The sequence below is a fragment of the Castor canadensis genome, chromosome 11, assembly GCF_047511655.1.
Source record: "Castor canadensis chromosome 11, mCasCan1.hap1v2, whole genome shotgun sequence".
Classification (NCBI taxonomy): Eukaryota; Metazoa; Chordata; class Mammalia; order Rodentia; family Castoridae; genus Castor; species Castor canadensis.
In genome coordinates, this window is record NC_133396.1 from 112,396,196 (window position 1) to 112,421,122 (window position 24,927).

A 24,927-nucleotide genomic window follows, 5' to 3' on the forward strand; every position below is an offset into this window, starting at 1 on the left:
CCTGGGACTTCTATTTTTTTTTTTTAATTTCCTTTCTTGCTGGGAGCCCGTGGCTCATGCCTGTAATCCAAGCTACTTGGCAGGCTGAGATTGGGAGGTTTAAGACCAACCCCAGCAAATAGTTTGTGAGACACCATTTCCAAAATAACCAGAGCAAAATGAACTGGAGGTGTGGCTCAATCAGCAGAGCACCTTCTTTGCAAGTGCAAAACACTGAGTTCACACCCCATTTCCACCCAGCACTGCCCCCACCCCCAATTCTTCTCTTGATTCTCCTGTTTCAGCCTCCTTAGTAGTACTGGGACAACCTTGTGGCACCATGCCTGGCAGGTCAGGCACATTGCTCTCAGCTTTGCCATCTTCCTGTGAGCTGGGTACTATTATTTTTTTGCATTTAATTAAATCATTTTACTTTTTGTGCTTGGGATTGAATGCAGGACTTCCTGCACAAGGAACGTTGTAACTCTACCACTGAGTTACAACCTCCTATCCCAGTCCCTGGGGCCAATACTTTATTCCATAAAATAGAATAAGTGTACCCATTGTTTTGCACTTTATAGACGAAGACATCAAGGCTTACTAAGATTTCCTGGGCCTGGGTCACCAGGACTTGAATCTGAATCTATCCATCACCAGGCCCATGCTCCTAACCCTTACTGTACTGTCTCCCCAGGGCCTGCAGTGCCCTGTGGCGTCCATGCCGTTTCATCTTGCCCTCTGAGCTCATAGCAGATTCCTACTACATCAACCCCATCCTCGTGGGTGAAAGAGGGCTGACCACAGTTCTTGCAAATGTATGCTTTCTGGTGATCTTGTTTTTCAGAGTCTTGTATCCTCACTCTTCTGTGCACTTTTTAGGCGAGCACCTCCAGGCAAGTGCAAATACAAGCCGGAGCCAGTGAAAACCAAGAGTAAGAAGATTCAGTTCAGGCCACTTGCCAGTGAGTCTTGAGTTCATCTTGAGTCTTAGTCGCAGGCCTTGGGGTGAAGGCACAGCCAGTGTCCTCAACAGGACCTTCTGGGATAGAGGGTCTTAGTTTCTCTCTTAAGGGTTACCTTTTGGATGAGGATTGTTCCTTGTAGCTCAGTGTATACATCTCCTCCGTATACCAGAGGGAGTGGCAGTGACACCCATTTCTACTGTGACCTATTGTCAAGTCATTCATTCATTCACTTATTCATTTATTTAATTGTTCATGTATCCATTCATTTGGCATCAAATATTTAGTACTTAATTTATGGCAGGCACTGTGCTAAACCCTGCAGATACAGCAGTGAACATTTAAAATCTCTGACCTGTAGAAGTCAAATGGGTTGGGGTATGGCAAATATAGAAATATAGTCCTGAGGTTCTGTTCGAGAATGATAACCAGGGCACTGTGAGGACACTGTGAGGGACACTGGAGTGAGGAATTCTTCCTCGGGTAGGGTGGGGTGTCAGCAAAGACTTACAGATCGGTGAGACTCTCTTAAGGGAAATGTTTCAGAGACATGTATTTCTGGAGTGACCCTATCATAAAAGGAAGAGAAGGGAATTACAAAGACCACTAATACAAAGAATTTATATTAAAGGACTGTCATGCAAGCTGGGCACAGTGGTGTGTGCCTGTAGTATCAGCTAATTGAGAGGTTGAGGATAGCTTGAGCCCAGAAGTTTGAGGCCAGCCTGGGCAAGACAGCAACACAGCAAGACCTCATCTCTTAAAAAAAGTTCTAAGGTTTCCTGGGCAGTACTTCTTTTATGGTTGCTTTCCAGGACTTAGGTTTCTTACTAAGTAAGTGCTTATCTCTCAGAGACAGTCTTGGGCTTGCTGAAGGAGCAGTCAGAGAAAGCTGCCAGAAAACCATCCAGTGCAACCTTAGCTTCCAGCCCAGTCCGGACTTCATCTCAGAAAGGCTCCTCCAAGAAGCCAGCTTCTCCCTCAAGCAGCAAGAAAACATTGCAAGCACCTGGTACCCAGAAGAAAGCCAGAGTGTGGTCCCCAGGTCCACAGGGCAAGAGGAAACAGAATGTGAAAACCCACAGTGGGGGGATGAGGCAGTCAGCACAGCAGAGGCTAGCTAACAGAAGTCACCCTTGACTCTTGGTCAAGGTGGTTGACAGTGACCTGAGAGAGGAGAACTGCCCTGTCAAATGAAAATCACCTTGAAGGTGGGTCTCAGAAATCGAGGAAGGCTGGGTAGAGAGGTGAGAGCAGGCAGAGCTTGCCTCAGGGCCCCAGGTGGTTTTCCTCTCCCTGGGACATTTTGCAATTTACTGAATGAACAAACACCTGTGTGCAGTGCTTCCTCCATGCCGTGGCACCTGACTTATCACATGCAGTAGCTTGTAATCCTGCTTGGAATCCACTGGATGCTCCCATTTTGTCTTGTGAATGCCCACATCCTGCAGTAATAAATACACATTTGCCCAAATGATGCATATTCTTTGTTCTGGGTGTTTCTATGGTATTAGGAAATCTAATATGCCTTCATTCTTAGGTTGCCTAAGAATCTTATTTCACTCTCCTGCCTCATCCTGGGTTTGGAAGGAGACCTGCAAGTGACAGGCTTCTAAGGAAAACTGCTCAAAAATGGTCACCTCTTTAACCCCAGTCCAAAGCTCAGAAATTGAATAAAAGCAGGCTCAGTTCTGAACATTCAGCTCGTCTTTTTGCCCTTACCAAAAGGCATAATAAACACAACCACATTCTAGGTGACCCTTCTATGTGTTCTCTAGGATAGAAAGACACTTCAGGGCCCAACCAACTCTGATATTTCACACGTTTATAGCTTCTCAGATGAAGATATCATCATAAAGGTGCAGGGGCATAGACACTGGGTCATTCATTTTGTTGAAAGATGGCGGCATACTTGAGTCAGCTCAGGGAGTTGGGTGTAACCTCTATACCAAATCGCTGAGCTCACTCTGCCTCACTTTGCCCATGGAGTCTGACACATTAACTGAATCTACCAAATCCAAGGCATTCTGAACATTTTTGTTTGTTTTGTTTTTTTGTGGAACTGGGGTTTTGAGCTTGCAAAGTAGGCACACTGAGCCACACCTCCAGTCCATTTTGCTCTGGTTATTTTGGAGATGGGAATCTTGCAAACTCTTTGCCTGGGCTGGCCTCAACCTTGATTTCCTCAATCCCAGTCTCCCAAGTAGCTAGGATTACAGGTGTGAGCCACTGGAGCCCTGCAGAGCATGGGTTTTGAATAGGGGGATTGTGAGTGCATGCAGAGAAGGGAACTTGACTGGATGCCTGTGAAATGTTGGGAAGCTGGGGAGAAGCAGAGTCTTCTCTCTGGCCAAGAGGCTTCATGTTCTAGAAGATGGCTAATGATGCCAGTGAGCCTTCATGGAAGGGAAACTCTAGGGCATACATAGCAAAGCCAAAATATGAAATCCAGGTTCCACCTAGCCTAGGGTGGTGAAAAGTTCAGAAGTAAAAAAAAAAAAAGTACAGGTATGCAGGTGAGACCAGCTGGTGTTGTGGTAATGGGGAGGAATGACAAGGACTGGTAATGGCTGGTGGGAGATGAGATTAGAAGGTCTCTTTCTTACTAATTCTGTTTCCTTAATGGACAAACAACTCAAAGGTAGGTAGTCCTAGTAGTAAGGTATTCAAGGATCTGAAAGGGCTTTGCAAAGAGTCATTCAGGGTTGGGTATGGTGGTACATGTCTATAATCCCAGATAGTTGGGAGATGGAGATTTGGAGGACTACGGTTTGAGGCTGGTCCAGGCAAAAAGTTAAAGAGACCCCTGTCTCAACAAATAAGCCAGGCATGGTGGCACATGGCATTATCCCAATTACACTGGAGGTGTGGGTAGGAGGATTGCAGTCTGAGGCCAGCCCCATGCAAAAAGTGTGAGAAAAGTAACTAAAGTGGGAAAGGACTGGGTGCATTGCTTAAGTGGTAGAGTGCCTGCCTAGCAAATATGAGGTCCTGAGTTCAAAACACCATTAATGCCAAAAAAAAAAAAAGAAGAAAAGGGCATTCAGTGTTAGTAGAGTGCTGGCCTTCCCATTGCTGTATTTATGGGTATTTTTCAGTTTGTCCTGCATCCTTAAGGGATTCTGAACACAACAACTCCACAGCACTCCTAGCAGCAGATGGCCTGACCACCCAAGGGCAAAATGAGTGTGCTTCTCCAGAGCTAAAATCTTGCAATTCAAGATGGGAAGTCTTATAGTTGCATCACGTTCAAAGCTCACTTCGCTGAAGAAGAAATACATGTACTCGTTGTGGAGTTGAAGATTATGTTAGCGGGGAGATTTCATTTTGTTCTGTATTTTTGACAGGGTCTCACTACATAGTCCAGACTGGCCTCTAATTTGAGAACCTCCTGCTTCTGCCTTCCGAGTTCTGGGATTAAAGACCTGTGTCACCACCCCAGGCTAGTGGGGAGAGATTTGATTTCATCTCAGTGAATGCACTGTATCACTTGCCAGGCACAGGGCTGCCTTTGGGAGTCCTAGAGGTGAGAGACTCTCTGCCTATCACAGTTGACAGTGTGAGCCCAGGTTAAGGATTAGGATTAACTTGACGACAAGGTCACAGGACTCTGACTGCTAAAACAACATCCAACAGAAAGATAATGAGAGCTCAAATAACAGTCACAAATGAATTCTGGGAATTTCTAGTAGCCACATTAGAAACAATAGGTAAAATTAATTGTAATTATATATTACTTTTAATCCGATATGCTCAAAAATATTATAGCTTCAACACATATCAGTTAAAAATTACCAATAGCATAGTGTACATTCTTTTTCTTTCTCTGGTTCTAAGTTTTCTGTATCTGGTGTGTACTTTTACCGTTTTGGCCTATGTCAGTTCTGATCAGCCACACTTAAGTACTCAGTCTATGGCCACATGTGACACCTAGCTGTGGCCCTGAGATCTGGGGGAAGAAATCCTGAGTCGGTGAGAAAGGATTTTTGGTTTTCTTCTCCTCCGGTATTCTGGAATCCAGAGAAGGAACAGAGAAAGGAGTCTCACCCGCCCTCCCGTACCCCGCCCCTCCGAAGGGCAGGACCTGGGACCCGGGCTAGACTCGCAGGCCCGGCTGCCACGTGTCAGCCACAGCGCGGGCCCGCGTCCAGGTCCCTCTGGCCACGCTCCCGCCTGGGTAGGGCGTGGGACTCACACCACCGCGCCCGCTGCACAGAGGCGACCGAGAGCGGTGCCACAGCGCCTCCCTCCTGCCGCCAGGCGTCACTGCAGGAGAGCGCTGCCTGGCTCGCTCCGCCCCTCCAGGGCCAAGTTCACCTCTAGTACTGCGCAGTGGATGGTGCTGAGGCCAGGTGCCTCAGTCCTCCATTTCTGGGACACTGGGTGATGTTGGAGCTGCAACCAAACTCCCTCTACTCCCCCTTCTTTCCTGCTTTTTGTTGCATTCCAGAATTTTCTCTTCAGGGTCACTTCTGAAACATATTAAGGGTACGTATCAGCATTTCAGTAGGAATAGCTGTTAATCCTGCCATGAGTTAACTGTTTCAGGAATCACTTTTGCCATTTCAGCTTTTCTGTATTTTATTTAATTAGTATGGTTTTATTTATTTATTTATTTATTTTTAGCAGTATGGTATTTAAGAAGCAGAAATCAACAAGAGGCCCCAAGGAGGATTGCAGAGAAACCCCTGGTTTTGCTGAGCTGTGGAGTCCACTCACCACCAGGCATGGTAGATTCCATCACAAACAACAGTGCTGTAGTTGGCTACCTGAAGAATTGACCCCATTATCAATGGTAAAGACTAGGAAACGCCAAAGAAAAATACTTACAGAGGGAATCTCAAATCCTGTGATTACAATGCACTAAATCATATGTACATTACAGAGAGGGGCTGGAAGTGAAATGCAAAAAACGAAGTCCTGTTCTGGTCATCTTATGAATGGTATGTTTACATATTTAAAAAAAAAAACCCTCCAGTCTTGTTTCTGTGATAAATTGTAGCAAGTTTGTTACTTATGGGGAAGTTATGGAGGTGCCTTAGTTCTGATGAAAGAAGTTACTGATTATGAATGAATGGATTCAAATTTATTGAGTGCTCATAATGCTAGCTGAGCTGGAGTGAATACATAAAGTTCTGTCTCCTTTATTAGCGACTGGGATCAGAAACTATCCACATTTCTTTTTGCTTATGGAACCGTTTATTGAAAGAATAAATTTGTGGCCCCAACACCAGGCATTACTGAATGAGAAGAGAATCAAAGTCATGTGTGTGGCGTCTCTCTCTGGTCCCCATCATCTGCTCACATTCATTCTCAATAACACCATTCCTGGCCCCGTTTAGAGTGGCCCCATGCTTATTATCCTGTTTGTTTTTTTTTTTATAATAAGGTGTACTACTTAATCTTCTTTCACAGTAGGTAACATGCTTATCATGTCTATTATTCTGCACCTAGCTTTCCCTGGCAGCAAAATGTCTGCTCTTGGAGGAGAGTGTTTTTTTTTTTTTTCATCTGTTTCATTTTCTGCTATATTCCCAGCATTTAGAATACTGTCTGGTACACAGTAAGTGCTCAAGAAATGTTGAACGAATGATGTTAGTTATGTGAGTCAGGAGAAATCAGGAAAGTGGTTTTGGAAGTGTCTTCTCATTGTTCTTCCTTATTTCCACTTCCTCTGCCCTCCACCCAGTTTCCTTAGCCTGTCTGGATTTCTCTTTGTTCTACCGCCCCTACCCATTGATCTGAGATTTACTATCTCCTATGACTTTCCTCCCTGCTCTGTACCAAGGGCTTTCAGGCCCATCTAATTACATGCAGGAGACAGGATCTCACTGTGCAACCCCGACTGGCTTCACACTTACTGTCTTCCTGCCTCAGCGTTGTGAGTGCTGGGATTACAGATGTGTTCCACCATGCCCAGCTTCCTCACCTCTCTCCTCTTTTTCTTTTTGGCAGCACTGAAGATTAAACCCAGGGCCTCCTACAGGTTAGCAAGTGCGCTACGACTGAGCTACATCCCAGCTGGGCTTTTGAACTCAGGACCTTATGTTTGCTAGGCAAGTGCTCGACCACTTGAGCAATGCACCCAGCCCTTTTTGCTTTTAGTTATTTTTTGGATAGGGTCTAATGTTCTTGCTGGGGCTGGCCAGGACCTCAATCCTTCTTACACCTCTTGAATAGCTGGGATTATAGATGTATAACAACATGCCTGCCTTGTTGGTTGAGATGGGATTTCATTAACTTTTTTTGCCTCTGTTGGCCTTGAACCTAGATCCTCTCAATCTCCACCTCTCAAGTAGCTGAGATTATAGGTGTGAGCCACCATACCTGGCTCCTCAATTTCATTTTTTGTATAGAAACTTTAATTCCTTTCAACTTAACCTGTGGATACTTCTATTTCTCACTTTGAAACATTTTAGGCTCATTTTAATGTCTCCTGTTGTCTTGGCAAGAGCCATTGAGGACTGGCTTATTGTCCATCTCCGAGGCGATTTTGTGGGAATGTATTAGTTTCCTTGGTGCGATGGTTTGAGTGTGTTCTCCAAAGTTCATGTGTTGGAAACTTAATCCCCGATGTAATAATCCCCGATGTGTTGAGCCTGATGGGAGATGTTTTAGGTTTTCAGGGCTCCACCTTCATGAATGCATTGGTGTCTTCATTGTAGGAGTGAGTTCATTATCAAGGGAATGAGTTTTCTATAAGCATGAGTTCGCTAGAGCCTTTGCAATGGGACGATAAAACAAGAAGTCCCTTACCAGACACTGGCACATTGGTGTTAGACTTGCCAGCCTCTCGAACTGTGTGAAATAAATTTTTATTATTTATAAATTACCTGGTTGGTGGCATTCTGTTATATCAATATAAAACCACTGGACTAAGACACTGGGGCCATCACAACACAGTATAACACATTGCTGCACAACAGGAAATGTCATTTCCTGGTTCTGGAGGCTGGAAGTCTGAAATCAAGGTATCAGCAGGGTTGATTCCTTCTGAGAGCAATGAAGGAATGATCTGTTCTAGGTGTATCGCCTTGGTTTGTAGATGGCTGTCCCCATTCTACATCTCTTCAAATCACCTTCCTTCTATGTGTATCTCTGTATACAAATTTCCCCTTTTCTTTTTCTTTCTTTTTTTCTTGCAATGCTGTGCATTGAACTCGGGGCTTCACACATACTGGGCAAGTGCTGTACCATTGAGCTATACACCCATCCCTCCCCTTTTCTAAGGACACATGTCCTTTGGATTAGGGCACACACTAAGGACCTCAATTTAACTCAATTACATTTGTAAAGACTGTCTCCAAATCAGGTCACATTCTGAGGTGGTGGGGGTTAGGACTTCAACATATGAGTTTTGGGGGGACACAATTTACCCTGTAGAAAGGAGGTCAAGCATTCCGCTAAAGCTGAAGCAGTGTTCAGGCTTGGATTTCCCACTTTCAATTCCCTCAACTTTTTGCTAGGACCTCTTACATGATGCAAATGGTCTCCTGACAGTGGGAGGTGGGATGGGACAGACAAATGGACATTTTCCTGCTCTCAATTCTAATTTCTCAATACAGCTTATTTTGATAGTACTTGGGTTTGAACTCAGGGCTTCACGTTTGCTGGGCAGGCACTCTACCACTTGAGCCTCTCTGCCAGCTCAATTCTAACTTCTAAACTGTAGAAGTTAGAAAGAAGAAAGAAAGATAAACAAGGTAGACTGATATGAAATCTTTAATTTGCTTCTAAGTAGCAGGTGTTAGAAGGAAAAGCTGGGGAGGGCTTTACATTTTATGCTCCTGCCTCTTTGTTTCCCTGCCCACCAAGTCATAGTTCAAGCTGTTTCACCACATATGAATTGGAGCTGGCAATTTTGGCCCGTTTCAGACCATTTTGGTGGATTCAATTAAAAAGTGAATTTGAAAGTGCTAAGAAATTGTGTAGTGCCAGAAATAAACATGGAAGGGATTGTTCATAGCTTGGACATTTATTTCTGAGCTGAGAGATTCCTGCTTTCTGTGCTGGGAAGGAAAGGAGGGATCCCAGCATTCAGTTTTGGGGCTTAAAGTCAACCTAGCCCAGGAAAAAAACTTAGATTTTTTAGGGCTTATTAGTGTCACCAGGGACAAATGGTAGGTTCTTGGTATCACTGAAGAAAGAATTCAGGTGCAGAAACACACAGGAGTCCTAATGTAGCAGGATTTGTTGAAGCAAAGCAAAAGTGTGTTATTAACACAAAAGTAAGGGTGGACCCCGATAGGATTGAGGGTGAACATCCTGACCAAGCAGTCAAGCGTGTTGAGCACTTTTATGGATGGGGCTTAATGATTCTGCTAGGATCTGCACATAGTTGTGGGAACTTCTGAGAAATTAGAGGGATCATCAGGATTGAGGGGGATCAGGGAGTAGTTTACCTAATAAGGTGCCCTTAGAGCCAAGAGGGTGATTTGAGGTGAGATGCTGCATGAAGTTGCAACTATAATGAGATGTAAATTAGATCTCTGGTTAAACTTTAGGATTGGAAAAGTCTCAGTGGGGGACCATTGACCACTGTACAAAGCCTCACCTGCTGTTAATCACAGCTCCAGGAAAATAGCGGAGTAGGATATTTGGTGCAGTGTACCAGGATTCGGTGCTATGCCTGTTCTCTGGCTCCTTCGTGTTATTTTTCCCTTTCTGCTTGCCCATCCCTGTCTCTTTAGGATTGTAATCTTGGAGTCACAGATTCAAGGAGTCTTGAAAATGACTTCCAAGTCTTCACAATGTGGCAACTTTTTATAGCATAAGCTGCAATATAGTTTAAATAGCAAGGCAGGGTGTGTGTGTTAATTATACCTCTTATTTGTTAAGAATTGTGATTGATGTGGCAAAGGCCAAACTGTCTTTTACGAACGGGACTGGGCACAGTCTCAGAGAGCCAGGAGATGGCTTCAGACACTGCCAAAAAGGCTGGTGAATTTCTCTTTAGAAGTTAGTTTTTCCCAGTTCATGAAGTCAGCGTGTACCCAGGTGGGCATGTGAATAGCTCAGTTCAGAAGTTCAGCTGTGGATGACCTTGAAATGTGTTTAACAAGGCCTCCTAGCTCCATCTCATTTTCACCCCAGACAGGAAAATGAAGAGATAGAAAATAACAAGTCCCAACCACATCCCTTGCTGTTTTGTGTTAAAGCGATTCTTTTTGCTTTGAGATGACAGTTTCCTTTGCTCTCCTGCCTGTCCCCATTGTCTTCTTTTCTCTCTACTCATGCTTGGTCACCTGGTCAATGTCCCACATTCCTGGCAGGGGGGAGGGGGAGAAGCAGGACAGAGCCCAAGACCATGAGGTGCTGGACTGTTCCAGCTCTTCTTTGAATCAAAGCCTGAGTCCTCTCCTCCCAGAATAGAGCCACTACAATATTGTCCGAAGTCAAACTCATGTTCAGAGGTGTGAGGGTTTCAGGGTCAAAAGGGACATTTGAGTTCATCTCGTGCCAGTTTCACTTTACAGCAAGGAAGCTGAGAGTTAAAGAGGGGAAAGGACTTGTATCACATCATGCAGAAGTGTGGCAGAAGCCACATGTGAGACCTGTTTTTTTGTCCTTGTCCATACTTTTTGTTTTCTATTTTGAGAGCTGGTTTAAAAAGTTAACAAAACAAAAGAAGCCACAAACACACACAGAGCTTTACTATCCAGCTGGGCATGGTGGCTCATGCCTGTAATCCCAGCACTCAGGAGGTAGAAACAAGAGGATTGGGAGTTCTAGGCCAGCCTCAGCTACACAGTGAGATCCTGTCTTAAACAAAACCAAACCAAACAAAGCAAAACTAAAATAAACAGAAAACAAAATCCCCCAGAATCCCCTAAAGGACCCTCCTCCCAAAAAACTTAACCTATGAATCAACCAACCAACCAACCAACCAACCAACCAAAAACGGTCTATGAAAGAGGTTTCTGAATTTGTCCAAGATGAAATGAAATGTAGGATCTTTAGTGGGGACCTGGGGTCAGAATAGGAAGGGAGTGAGGCGGGGGATTCCCCTTGAATCTGGTACCTTCTCAAGACCTCCCACAACCCAGCAAGAGATGCAAGGGACACAGGAGCCTGGGGGTAACAGGGAGCCCACTCTAGAACAGATGGCCTAAAGGGAAAGAGGAGCAATGGCCAAGAAGGGGCAAGGCAGGAAGTAGAGGACACCCATTTTTTCTTTATAAACCCAAGCATGGGGAAGTGGCAGAAGTGAGGGAGTGTGTTTGTGTGCTCAGGCAGCATAGAGCATGCACGCAGCCAGGCGTCGGAGAGTCAGAACAAACAAAATGTATACAGTTCCCATCTAGAACGTTGCCATTTGGCCTTAGAGAAGAGGAATAACACATGGATACAGTGTTCTTAGTGTCCAGTGCAGGTGTCTGACTAGCTCAGGTGTTTGTGATTCTTTCTGTTGTCCCACAGATAGGTGGGGACGCTAGCAGGAAGTCAGGCCACCAGAGGGGTTCTGAACCTGGTATTCTGAGTTCAAGGGTTCTGGTCTCAGTTGGTCCTTTCTTCTGTTTGCTTGGATTCTTGGTGGAAGGAACTGCTGAGTCCTCCAGAATGACCTGGCATACAGCCCTGCTTGCTAACCCGCTGGGTATGCCTCAGGGCAGATATATCTCATAGGAAGTGGTGGGCAGTGTCTGATGTCCTGGGTGACCTCACTATTGAGGTTCCCCTTACATGGGCCCAATGGAATGTGCCCACTTATAAAAATCATTGTACTAGGAATTTCCTCCTGGGTTTGGTTCTGCTCTGCACTGAACAGTCCTCTCTTCTGTATGTTTTTAATCAGATTGTTGGACTTTCAGATGGAATTGGTGGGTGGACTTCAATTTTGAACCTGAGGCTAGCCATGCAACAGCCATGCTGGGATGTCATTGGGCTGAGATGCAGGACCAGCTAGCAGAGGGGTGGGAGCTACTGTATAAAGTTGTTCTGGGAGAGAGCAGTCTGAAGAGAAGTGCTGAGAAAATGCACCTCCTTTACCTTGATACCTTGCATGCAGAGCTAACTAACTCAATCAGACAGCATGCTGCTGGACGGGCTCTCTGAAACCTTGTGTCTGCACGAGTCACTGGGCAAACAATGGCTAGGGTTGGTGAGGGTCGAAGGATAGGAGCATGGCAGGGCGGTAGAAAGGTTATGGGCTTTGGGGTCTGGTAGACCTTAGTGTATTAGTCAGCTTTTCATTACTGTAATGAAAAACTCAAGGCAGGCTATTTATAAAGAAAAAGAGATTTATTTAGCTCACAGTTTATAGGCTGGCAGTCCAAACAACATGGTTCAGGCTTCTGCGAGAGCCACCTTGGTACATCACATCACGGCAGGAACAATTGTGTATCTCTGGCTGTCTCTTCTTGTTTCTTTCATTCAATCATGGGGACTGCATCCTAGAGATTTTATCGAATTACTCTCCAAAGGCCCTACTTCAAACACCATAGTCAGATTAGGTTTCCACCATATGGATACCATTAACTTTGGAGAATAAACTTCTGTATGAGTTCAGGGGAATAAGACACATTCAAACCATAGCTCTTGGTTTGACTCTTGACCCTATGAGACATCCAGTTCCAGCTCACCTTTTGCTGAGATGCAGAGTGGACAGGCTTCAAGATGGTCAGAGCAGTGGTTCTCAGCCTATCTTTGCTGACTTGCAGAGAAGTTACCTGACTTTTGAGGTTCTTGTTCTTCACCTGGGAAGCAGGTCTAAGGGAGAATACATCTACCAGAGTACTGAGCTTTACAAGCACACCTTGTTTCGTTGGGCTTTGCCTTACTGTGCCTCACAGACACTGCAGTTTTTACAAATTGAAGGTTTGTGGCAACCCTACCTCCAGGAAGTCTTCCTGTTTCTCAGCAGCTCACATGATCGTTAGTTTTTACTGATAGTGTATTTTTAAATTGAGGTATGTACATTTTTAGACATAATGCTAAAATTGTACCCTCAATAGACTGCAGTATAGCATAAACAAAACTTTAATATGCATTGAGAAACCAAAAAATTTGTGTGGCTCTCTTTATTGAGATACTCATTGCAGTGGTCTGGACCAACCAAACTTGCAGTGTCACTTTACACTTGCCTGTAAAGTGATGCTGTGTAAAGAGAGAGGTTGGTTGGTCCAGGGCCAGCCTCGTCCCCTTTCTCTACTGCCCACCTGGACCTGCATGGTCAGGTCCACTTTCCTGCCTTCCTTCCAATACAGTAGGGGCGCTTTACCTCTTTCCAAAGACAGCCAGTCCTTCTGGCTTTGCCTTTCTGTCCTCTCAGGAACTCTGCAACATCCACTGTGCCCTTTATTCCTTGGACATTCAGCCTCTCCCTCTCAACTGGGTCCTTTCCATCAGTTTCAAGCATGTTCAGGTATCTTTCACAAAAAACATAAAATTAGATAAAATAAAAGCTTTCCTCCAGTTCTGTTCTTACCTCCTCTCTTTCCATTCTCCACCTCTATTTTCTGTCCTCACAACTCCACTGAAATGACTTTTGATGGCCTCTAAGTGACTTCAGTATGAATAAAACCTCAGTGTCCTGGCAGCCTTGACATCACTGATCACTCTTTCTCCTTCTTCATTTCTCTTGCTGCCCTTTTGTTGCTCTCCCAAGGGTCTATCCCTTCCCAGGAGCGTCTTTCTCAACTTTTCTGACCCTTCCTCCAGTGCAGAGGTTAAGCACACAGGCACACAGGGTCAGCAGTCTGAGACTCAGTTCTGGCTCCTCCTGCCAGTTTTGTTACTCAGTAGTGATCCAAGCCAGATGTAGTCCCTATCCTGTGCAGAGATTATAGGCCGGTGTGTGTAGAGGAACATTCTTCAGGTTCTTGTGGAATTGTGGGGTCCAAAGCTGAGAAAGAGGAGCAGTGAATACAGACAACTCAGTTTCCTCATTTGCAAAGCGGGGATGAGGATGGTAATGCTTGTGTGTACTTGTGAAGAATTAACGAAATGATGCATGCAAGTATTAAATCAATGACAATTGCTTTTATTGCTAGTTGGATCTGGGAGTGCTGTGTGAAGCTGTCCTGTTGTAGGAGGGTCACTTACAGAAATAGTAGGGGCAGGAGGATAGGGGAAAGATGAAGACCATGGGACTGCAGCCAGAGCTCCATTGGTGTAGCCAAAGTTGCTCTCAGAGACACCTGCTGAGTGAGACGTTGTCACCCTTCTTTGGACCTGAAATAGGAGGCAGTGAGTCATATTCAGAAAGGGGAGGCTCTCTCGCCTCCTGTGAGATCTAGGATTAGAATTAACCTTATGAAAGTCAGACAGCAAGTGTTCAACAAGGCCAAGAAGGGGATTGTCTTTCAGTGAATGCAGCTGTCTTCTGTCACTTTCCCTCAGGGGTTACACTCCCAGGTACCACAAGGCACTAGTTGAACTCCAGTGCTTTTTGGTGGTAGAATAAGATGTTGGAAGTTATTAGTTCAAGTACTGGAGGGAAATTCAGGAGTCTTCAAGACTTTTGGGACATTCCTGTGACACAGAGAAACTAGTCCCTGGAAACACTAACACTTCTTGTGTGTTCTGAGAGCTAGTGGGCCATGTAAGGGAGAAGAGATGGCCTTTGGTCAAGGGGAGGGGGGACATAGAGTAGAAACAGACCTTGAATGTTTTAGGGACACTCAAACTCCAGGAATCTCAAGTCTGACTGCAGTAATTACTTGGGTGCTTTGAAAATAGTACTGGCTGAGAGAATTTGGTTTAGTTGTTTTGGGATGGGGCCTAAGCATTCCCTGTTAAAAGGTATGCACCTGATTTTACTTGCAGCTAGAGATGAGAACCTTTGATCTAACGAAGCTTTTTATCTTGTAAATGAAGGAGCAGAAACTCTAAGGCTTAAATAACTGAGCCAGAATAAAGATCACACAGTCAATTATTATCCACAGGGTCTGAACTGAAAACCAGGGCTCTCTCTATTATCCTATAGCAAAACACTATAGCACTTGGATGAATTTTCCTACAGATACGAGCTGTGGTCTTTTAGGTCTAAATCTAGATAGACTATTTGAATCTGGAAGTGGTGTTGTGCTCTGGTTTTGGAGTCTGAAAAGCCTGGCTTCCCGTGGTAGTTCTACCACTGTCTTGGTCAAGTGACTTTGGACAAGTGACTTAACATCTCTGAAATTCACTTTCTTCACGTATAATATAAATGTTTCCTTAGAGAGTCAACGCTACTTTCTTGATTGTGAAGATAAGATGAGACCACAAAGGCATCAGCATACAATTTGTGCCTTTTAAGAGACCACTGCCTTATCCATTAGGTCACAGGGACAATTTTTTATGTGACTTATTTTTATTTATTTCATTTGAACATTTTATTTTATTTTATTTTTATTAGTATATGTTAGTTGTACAAAGGGGCTTCATTGTGATATTTCCACACATGTATGCAAAATACCTCAACCAAATTCACCCCCTCTGTTTCTCCCCTCATCCCCCCTCTTCCCTTTTTAAAACAATTTCAACAGGTTTCATGGTTCTATTTTCATACATGGGTATTTTGTGTGTTTTAAACTGCAGTAATATTAATTTGTCCTCCTCTACCTCCTCTTCTTTCTCTTCCACCTTTTTCTTCTTTCCTGTGGATTAGACTTCTAGGTATGTAGTTCTCAACAAGGGGTGACTTTGTACCGCTGGGAACCAGGTGGCAATGTCTAGAGATATTTGATTGCTATAACGGGTGGGTTGGGAGAGTGGTGAGTGGTACTAACATTTAGTGGGTAGAGGCCAGAGTGAACCATGAACAGCCAGCCTCCCAGACAACAAAGACTTATTTGACCCAATGGTGCCAAGATCAAGAAATCCTAGCCTAAAAACCTGCAAGGAATGAGGATCCTGGAGGCCAGAGCTGTTGGGTGGAAATAGGATAGCAAAATAGATTTTGCTTCTTGCACTGATGAGGCAAGGAGCAATGAATTTAGGGGGCTGTGAGCAGCATTTCTTGGTTGTCACATGTGAGTTGCTGTGGTAACCTGCAGATAATAACACACAGAAGGTCTGTGAGGATAATTTTGTACCCCAACTTTAGAGATGCCACTCTGAAAGGTTAACTAAAGACTAGCAATTGCATCAGGCCCCATGGGAGGGCTTTCTCCACGGCTGTGCCTTGGGCACCAGGAGGTTGCATTAGCTTGTCTCTCATGAGCTCATCTTTTATAAATGACAGCCACCAAAGTTGGAAAGTATGAAACAAGGTTGGCAAGTGAAAAACTTGCTCAGCTTTCTTGCTGGTGACTTGTGACTTAGCTTATTTATTAAAAAAAAAGATGAGAGTAATACGGTTTGGCAAGCTCTGTTGTGTAAGTAGAGAAGAATACGTGTAAAACTTCTTTTTGGAGAGCAGAAAATATTTTTCCTTCCTCAAGATTACTGCAGTTATTTCATTTTTAATTTGGCTGCTGTTAAGAGTGTGGTCACTAGGTGGCGCTAGGTTATCACATAAAAGGACGCTCTTGCGTAGTCCCAAATTATTCATGTCAGTCTCAGAGTACATAAACTTCAGCGTGAAAAATACAGTAACTGGAACAATTTAGTTCGTAAAATAAGTTAGCAGCCCAGTGAAGCAAACACGACCACGGCAGGTACATTTTCTTGCTTGAACTGATGGAAAAGGGCATTTACTGTCTACAGGCTTCTGGCTACAGGCACCAAAAGATCAAAACACACAAATGAAGCCACACAGCAAGCTTGGCCGCACAAAGGAAGGCGGCCCAGCTGGGGCTCAGTCGTAAAGGTGTGGTGTCTGGCACTGATAGTCCTCTGTAAAGACATGTCCAGAGCGAAGGTCCTGTCACCCAGGTAGTTTCTCTGTCAGTACTCGTGCTGGGTTGGCTGCTGAAGTGTGAGTCTGTCACAGACCGTTTGTGTCAACGTGCAGTTGTAATGTGGGGGCCCTCCCATGACCCGGTTGGCTCTTCCTGAATTATGAGGGCAACACCACTTTTTCAAGCCTCAGCTTTTTACCAGTCACATAGGGACCACTTTTCTTATCTATGTAAGAAGGTGGCAAACTGGAGATCATCTAAGTCAATGACTAAAGAGACAGGAGTGTTGTATGGTCGTGGGAAGGCAGTCACCCTGCTCATAGGTGCCTTTGCCTTAGCAGCCACAGTGGGGGCTCTCTGACTCAACTGAGAAAGGATTTGGTATCACTGGACCTAATGCAAGTCCACAGTCATCTTGCCACTTTTCTTATACTCTAGTCACCAATGTGAAGTCGGGTGGGCAGTGCTATAGAAAGGACAAGGAAGCATTGGCTGGAGTGTGGCTTTAGATTCAATAGTTCTGCAATCCAGTTGGGCCATCTATAGCTCTGTGGCCTTGGAAATCTCAGTTCCCTCAAGCATCAGCTCTCCTTTGTCTGTGTCCCCTGTTATTCTGTGTAATCAGCTTCAGGAAGGGTGGCCGGAAAAGGGAACTAATATTTGTTGAGAGCACACTATTTTTCAGGTACTTGTTAGGTGCTTTATATAAATGAGCTCACTTATTACTTACAACCCTACCCTGCGAGGTAGCTGAAATCAGCCTTGATTTAGAGACGCCTTCAAGGCTGACTTTGTCCTTAATCATGCATTTGGAAAATGTTGCACCTTGGGTTTTAAGTTAAGATTTGATTGAGCTTTTTCTAGTGCTTCTTACTATGGAAGTTTATGCCTTAATCAACAAATAGTTATTTAATCATCTTTTCTGTAAAAAGTGCTGTAACCAAGGACTATGCAAGACAGCACAGACCATGATTCTTGACCTTGGGGAATTACAATACAGTTGAGACTAGAAGACTTACCTAGATGGAAGTTAACGAAGACATGAAAAAGTGTCACAAATGTCCAGTAGGGATAGGTGATATGTGCTACAGGACTTCAGTTGAGGAAGAGACATCTAGGTGGTAAGTAGAGGCTCACGGAGAAGGTGGAAAATTGAATTAGTTCTTGAAACATGAGTAAGATATGATGTGGATGGAGCCAGAGTTTGGACAGCTTACAGCTGGAGCATACCCACAGGGTGTGTTCTGAGATGTAGTTGTTTCAGGATAAGAATGGGGAAGAAGAACATGAATGTTGGTGTGGAAGTCTTCATGCCAGGTTCTGGAGTTTAACGTTTGTCCTAAGGCAATGGAGGGACTCCCAGCATCTTTTACATGAGGTGGGGCATAGACAATAATTCAAGAAAAGTAGAGCATTTAGAAGTTTCAAAAGGAAACAAAGGGAAGAAAGGATTGGGGAGAAGACAGACTGGGGAGGAGAAGAAAGAACAGTTAGGAGGCTGCTCATTCTCCTATAATGGGTGTGTCCAGTGATAAATGGTATCATCTCTAATCTCCTATCCTCAGCCTATCCCTATATGATATATTATTGCCCCAGGTCAATAAGATGTTCATATGTCATTACCATCCAAAAATCCATTTTCTGTTCTTCCTGAGAATGTAGCAAGACCAAATATTCCAGAGTCTCTTGCAGTTAGGTGTGGCTCTGGATGTCGCTTCTAGTCCTGGCTTATAAAACACTCCTAGGAGGTTTTCTACTCTGTCCCCTTACCTGCAGCTGGGTGTTGTGACCAGTGTGACTGTGGTGGCTGCTGGGTGTTTGACCTAGTGTGGCCCCATTCTCTGGTCTCCAGGGTTCTACCTTAAGGAAAGGACAAGAGGCAGCATGGCCAGCACTTGACTTCAGTGGTTGTGGGAACAGACAAGGGGAGTGTTGGTCTCCATAGGGTCAAGCATGCAAACTTGTATTGCAGCCAGTATTTGCAGAGGGGACTTATGGACCAAGACTGGTCATTCTGCAGATCTGGGCAAATAGGGGCTCAGGATGATTGTGGTTAGAACATTAAAGCAAACATGCTTCATGTTATCTTACAATCAGAAGACCTGTAATAATTCAGTTGTGAGTGACATAAGTGAAAATGAAAAGCAAGTGATAAAATGATCAATATTATGGAGTGAATAAATCACATTTGGGAATTGATATATAGATTAGAGTCAGAGAGTAGTGATACATGGGAGGCGTCCAGGAGAGCTGTCTCAAGCCATATTGCCCAGATGTGCTCTCGTTTCTCAATCCTCTCTCCAATCGAATGCTTTGCTTCTGTAATTTCCTCTTTTTTCCCCCTCAAATCTTCAAATTTTCCCTCTCCACTGGATTATGCCAACCATCAGACAAATATACTGGAATCTCCTACTTAGAAAACCTCATACTAGACTTTGTTGTAATTCTTGCTCTATTTTTCTGCTCCTCTTTCTGTCAAGGCTCTTGGTGAGCACTGTCTTTCTTTTGCTCTGTCTGCTTTGAACTTTCTCTCATTCTCATCAGTCACCTTCTCCATTTTCCATTGAAGCTACCTTTGTCTTATCTTCTGTGACCTCTGTGCTCCCAAACCCAATGGCCAAGTCTGGTTCTCATCCCAATGACCAAGTCTGGTTCTCATCCCAATGACCAAGTCTTCTTCCTGAAATGCTGACTTTGTTTTGCTTCTGGTACCTCACTCCTGCTTTCCGTGTCACTTCTCAAGCAAGTCCTTCTCAGTCTCCAGGGTTGCTTTTCATCCTCTTCCTACTCTCTAAACACTGACATGCCCCAGGGGCTGGACGTTTTTTTCCTCTCTCCCCATGCTCACTTCTTGGATTGACACATCTTGACCCACAGTGCTAAATATCTGTGTAATGCAGAGCCCTTTCCTGCTGCCATCACCCAAGCCTGTTGTATTTTCCTTCATAGCTTTCATCGCCACCTGACATTGTACAGTTATCCTTTGGTATCCAAGGGGACTGATTCCAAGATGCCTTGTAGATTCCAAGATCCAAGGGCAATCAAGTCTTTTATATAAAATGGCATAGTATTTGCATATACCTACAAACATCCTCTAGATTACTTTAATACCTAAAATAATGCAAATGCTATGTAAATAGCTGTTAACTATAGGGAGTAATGACATGAAAAACAGACATGCTCAATCTACATGCAAATTTTGTTTTCTTTTCTCCCAAATAGCAAGATAGGTTAATAAAAATATCCCCCTTCCTTCCCCAAATGCGAGTCCTCAGACACACCTTTCTCCTGGCTTCTATCCTAAATTCTCCTTTATTCATTTCAGTTATTCATTGACGTTACGCTCTATGTGAAAGATTATGATGTGGAAATATAAACTCATAAACAGTATTGTTTCTGCCTCTTCAGCACTGCATCCCCAGGTTCTGACCTGCAGAAGTGTGATGAAGCATTTTCGTCACTCTGCCGAATCTTATTAACACAGGGACACAGATTGGTCTATTCATCCGTGCACATGAAACACTAAACATCGAAAAAGAAAAAAACTTGCTCCCAGACCAAGTAGTTTGCAGGGCTCGTGGTCACCCAAATTGTTTTGGCGTTATTGCCATGCTGCAAAAACTGAAATGCTGAACTTGGCAAAGGAGCAAGGTTAAGCTAAGATCCATTGCAGTGGTATTCATAATTACCACTCACTGCCTGTGTCTGCACCCAGAGATAGACTGTTTTCAACCTTCTCCCCTCCTCCAACCAAGGATTCTGTACTGAGGTCTCTGATGTCACCCTTAGGCTGCCAATGCCATCTCCAGCCTCAGGAAGAAGAAGGTAAGCAGAGGAGTAGGAAGTGTGGGCTGGGGGAGGATGCATAGGAGAATGAAATGAAAATGGAGGTGAGGGCTAGTTTGTTCAGGTATGTGTGATTAGGATGATAGAAGTATATGAAGGATATTAACTTTGCCTGGAATCCAACAAGACAGCTTGGTGTCAAATCGCAGATTACCACTTATAAGTTATGCAACTTAAGTCAAGATATTTATCTTCTCTCATCCGGTTTCTTCACTTGTAAACTGGGAAATTGTGGTCCCTGTGCCATATGACTATCATGAGGATTAAGTTAATATATAGAATCATGTTAGAACAAAGACTGACACATGAAATGTGTTGGGGGATTGCTTTTTATTTCTGCTTCAATCTTCTTGCTTTTATTGATTAGTTTAGGTTTTTTCAGTAACTGCTTGGTTCAATCTTAGGTCATATGTACCTAGAAATTCATCCATTTCTTTCATATATTTCAATCTATTGGAGTGTAAGTTTTCAAAATATTGCCTAATGGTCTTCTAGATTTCAGTGATATTCGTTGTAATGGCCCCCTTTTATCTCTAATTTTATTAATTTGAGTCTTCTCTCTTTCTTTTGGTTAGTTTGGTTAAGGGTTTGTCAATATTACTCATCCTTCAAAGAACCAACTGTTTGTTTAATTGATAGTTTGTATTATTCTTTTAGTTTCTAGTTCATTAATTTAGGCTCTGATCTTTACTATTTTTTTCCATTTCCTAATTTTGGAATTGGCTCATTCATGTTTTTTTCTAAGGCCTTGAGGTGCATCATTGGGTTATTTATTTGAAATCTCTCTGACTTTTTAATATAGGCATTTATAGTTCCCTCTTATAACTGCTTTTATTGTATTCCACAAGTTCTTGTATGTTGTGTTTTCTCTTTCACTTAATTATAGGAATGTTTAAATTTTTCCTTTTGTTTCTTCAATAACCTACTGATGGTTCAAAAGTGTATATTATTCAGTCTCCATGTATTTGCATATTTTCTGCTGTTGCTCTTGCTGTTGATCTAATTTTATTCCATTGTAATGTGAGACGATACAATAAATTATTTTAATATTTTTGCATTTAAGACTTGATTTATGCCCTAATATATGATATATTTTGGAGAAAGTTCTATGGGCTGCTGAAAATAATGCATTCCATGACTGTTGGGTGGAATATTCCATAGATGTCTATTAAATTCATTTGACTTATAGTGTTGTTTAACTCTAATGTTTCTTTGTTGATTTTTGTGTCTGAATGACCTATCTATTGGTGGGAGTGGGGCATTAAAGTCACTCGCTGTTATTGTGTTGGGATATATCTGTGTCTTTACGTTAAGTATGAAACTGTGTGTGCTGACATTTGGTGTCTATATATTTCTAGGTGCTATATACTCTTTATCAATGTGAAAGTGACCTTCTTTGTCTCTTCTGACTAATTTTGGTTTGAAGTTGGCTTTGTCAGATGTAAGTATAGCTATTCTAGCTTGTTTTTGGACTCTACTTATTTGGAATATCTTTTTCCATTCTTTCACTTTTAGGGTATGTTTGTCTTTGCCAGTGAAGTGCATTTCTTGCAGGCTGCAAACCATTGGGTCTTATTATTATTTTTAAAAATACTGTCTGCCAGCCTGTGTCTTTTAATTGCAGAATTGAGACCATTAATGCTTAAAGTTATTATGATAAGGTACATACTCATTCTTGTCATTTTCTTTTTGTAATGTTTGACTGTTTCCTAATCCTTACTTTTCCATCTATTCTTCTAGTGAGATTTCTTCTTTCTTGTATTTTCATGGTTGTGTTGATCTTTCTCTTTTGGTATCTTCTGTAGTGCTGGCTTAGGGGTTATTAATTCCTTCAGTTTGTGTTTATCATGGGGTGTTTGTTATTTCTCCTTCAGTTATGAAGGATTGCTTTGCTGGATATAGCAACTTAGGTTTTTTTCTTTCATGGCTCATTCTGTACCTTCATTGCTTTTACAATTTCTGTTGAGAAATGTGCTATTACTCTGATGGGCTTGCCTTCATATATGACTTGCAACTTCTCTCTTACAGCTTTCAGTAGTCTTTCTTTGTTTTGTATATCTAATATTTTAGCTGTAATATGATGTGAGGATGCTCTGTTCTGCCCTTCTCTGTCTGGTAATCTAAAAGACTCCTGTACCTGGATGTTGATCTCTTTCTTAAGATTTGTGTTATTTTATGCTATTATTTGTTGAATATATTCTCCATGCCTCTATTTTGTACCTCTTTTCCTTCTTCTATGCTCATGATTCATAGGTTTTTTTAAAAAAAATTCAGAGGTCTTGCATGTTCTATTCATACTTTATTTTTTCCTTATTAGTTTCTGAACACTGTATAATTCAACTACCTTGTCTTCAAGCTTTCATACTCTGTTTTCCACTTGATCTAGTCTGTTGGCAAGTCTTTCAACTGAGTTTTTTATTTGACTTGTTGAACTTTGCATTTCCATTTTTTTTTGGTGGTACTACAGTTTGAACTCAGGGTCTCATGCTTGCTAGGCAGGCATTCTAACACTCGAACCATACCCCCAATCCCTTTTGCTTTAGTTATTTTTTGGATAGGGTCTCCTGCTTTTGCTCAGGCCAACCTGGACTGTGACCCTCCTATTTATGCCTTCCACAGTTGGGATGAAAGGCATATGTGGCCATGACCAGCTTATTGGTTGATGGGGTCTTACTTTTTTCCCAGGCTTGCTTTGAACTGAAATTCTTCCAACCTCTACCTCCAGGGCAGCTGAGATTACAGGCATGAATCACCACACTTGGCTACATTTCCAAAATTTTAATTAAATTTTTTTCACAATTTTTTCCTCTATTGAATTCCTCTTTATATCCTCCATTATCTTCCTTATTTCACATAGTTGTTTATGTGTATTCTTTTTGAATTCATTCAAGTGTTTATTCATGTCTCCTTTGATTTCATTGAAAATTCTTATAATCATTGTTTTGAATTGTTTGGGATTTTACCTACTTCACTATCACTAGAGTTCTTTACCATGGATTGTTAACTTAAGGAGGAGTCACCACATTGTTTTGTTTATTCTGTTTCTATGTTGAAATTTGTGCATCTGTGTCCAAGTCATTGATTAGAGGTATTTTTTCAGGACTAGGTTGTGGCAGGGTTCAGGTATATTTTTTTACCATTGGACTGGTGGTAAATTTCAGTAGTCAATGACCAGTGTGCTCAAGGCACCAGGCCCACTTCCCAGCACTGCTCAGAGAGAAGAAAACTAACTGCAGAAGCAACCACAACTGACAGACAAACCAAGTGTGGAAATACAGTAATAACCAATTAAAACGATCATAACTACAAGTCCAACATTAGGGGAATAAAGAGCAGAGACAACACTGAATGAAGTAAGAAGATATTTGTTAACAAGGATAGGATGGGAAGAGAATAAAGAGAATAATACTAGCAAATGGTACTAGAAAAAAAAAAAGAAAAAAATGGAAGAAGAAGAAGAAGAGGGAAACATTTTTAGAAGGGAGAATATGAAAGAAGGGAAGAGATGAGGGAAGATTCAACCACACATTAAATGAGAAAGAGAAAAACCCCAGCAAATAAGCAACCAAAACCAATGAGAATAAAGAAGAGCTGTAGAAGGGGAAAATGAAAAAGAAGAGGAAATAAGAGAGAGAGAAGACTGATCTAATTGATGACAGAAAGAGAATTTAAAAATGGTAGGAGGGGGAAGAACAGGGAGGGAGAAAGAAGAAACAATTAAAAATTGAATATTAAAAGCTGGGTGTGGCTCATGTTTGTAATTCCAATACTCAGGAGGTTGAATCAGAAACCTAGGCCAGCTAGGGCTCTATGGTGAGAGCCCACCTCAAAACCAAACCAAACCAAAACCACAAAACAAACAAACAAACAAACAAACAAACAAAAAAAGGATAGGACCAGAAATTTCTTTGACCAAGTGAAAGAAATTTGATATTAAGTGGAGAAGTAATTCAGGAAAGGACAAAAGCAAAGAAAAGAGAAGAAAGTTGTATAAAAAAACAGAAGAAAAACTTTATATGTAAATATTTAGACTGATTTGTGTGATTTTAAAAGCCCCTATATGGCAGGGGGGAGAAATGACCCAAGCATTGTATGCACATATGAATAATAATTAAAAAAAAAAGCCCCTATAGCAAACCAATTCACCAAAGAAAATTGAAAAAGAGGGAAAAATAAATAGGAATGAGTTTTTTTTTTTAAATTAGAAAGAGGACTGGGTTCCAGTCCTGTAAGAGTGTCAGACCTTCCCACAACACAGAGCTCTCTGCGGTTCTGACTCAAAGACTTTACCTTGTCCCTAGGTCAACTCTTCAGGCCAGGCCTCGGTGGAGCAGTGCCTTAACCTTGCTGTGGGTCCCTGGAGTCAGGAAGATGGC

General features: G+C 42.6%; 1 protein-coding gene across 22 annotated transcripts in view; it reads left to right on the forward strand.

Moving 5' to 3' along the window:
• Hhipl2 (HHIP like 2) overlaps positions 1 to 24,927 on the forward strand; it is a 201,258-nt gene that overhangs the window by 61,355 nt on the left and 114,976 nt on the right. For 7 of the 22 annotated variants that reach the window (XM_074048268.1, XM_074048272.1, XM_074048274.1 and 4 more), the window contains 2 exons: positions 859 to 941; positions 1,795 to 2,424. In XM_074048268.1, coding sequence (XP_073904369.1) covers positions 859 to 941; positions 1,795 to 2,081 — 370 coding nt within the window. In that variant the 3' untranslated portion in view covers positions 2,082 to 2,424. Of the gene's footprint in view, positions 1 to 858; positions 942 to 1,794; positions 2,425 to 4,288; positions 4,468 to 5,567; positions 24,015 to 24,927 lie in introns of those variants that run through there. The other 15 variants (XR_012438963.1, XR_012438965.1, XR_012438967.1 and 12 more) reach the window with 6 other exon arrangements.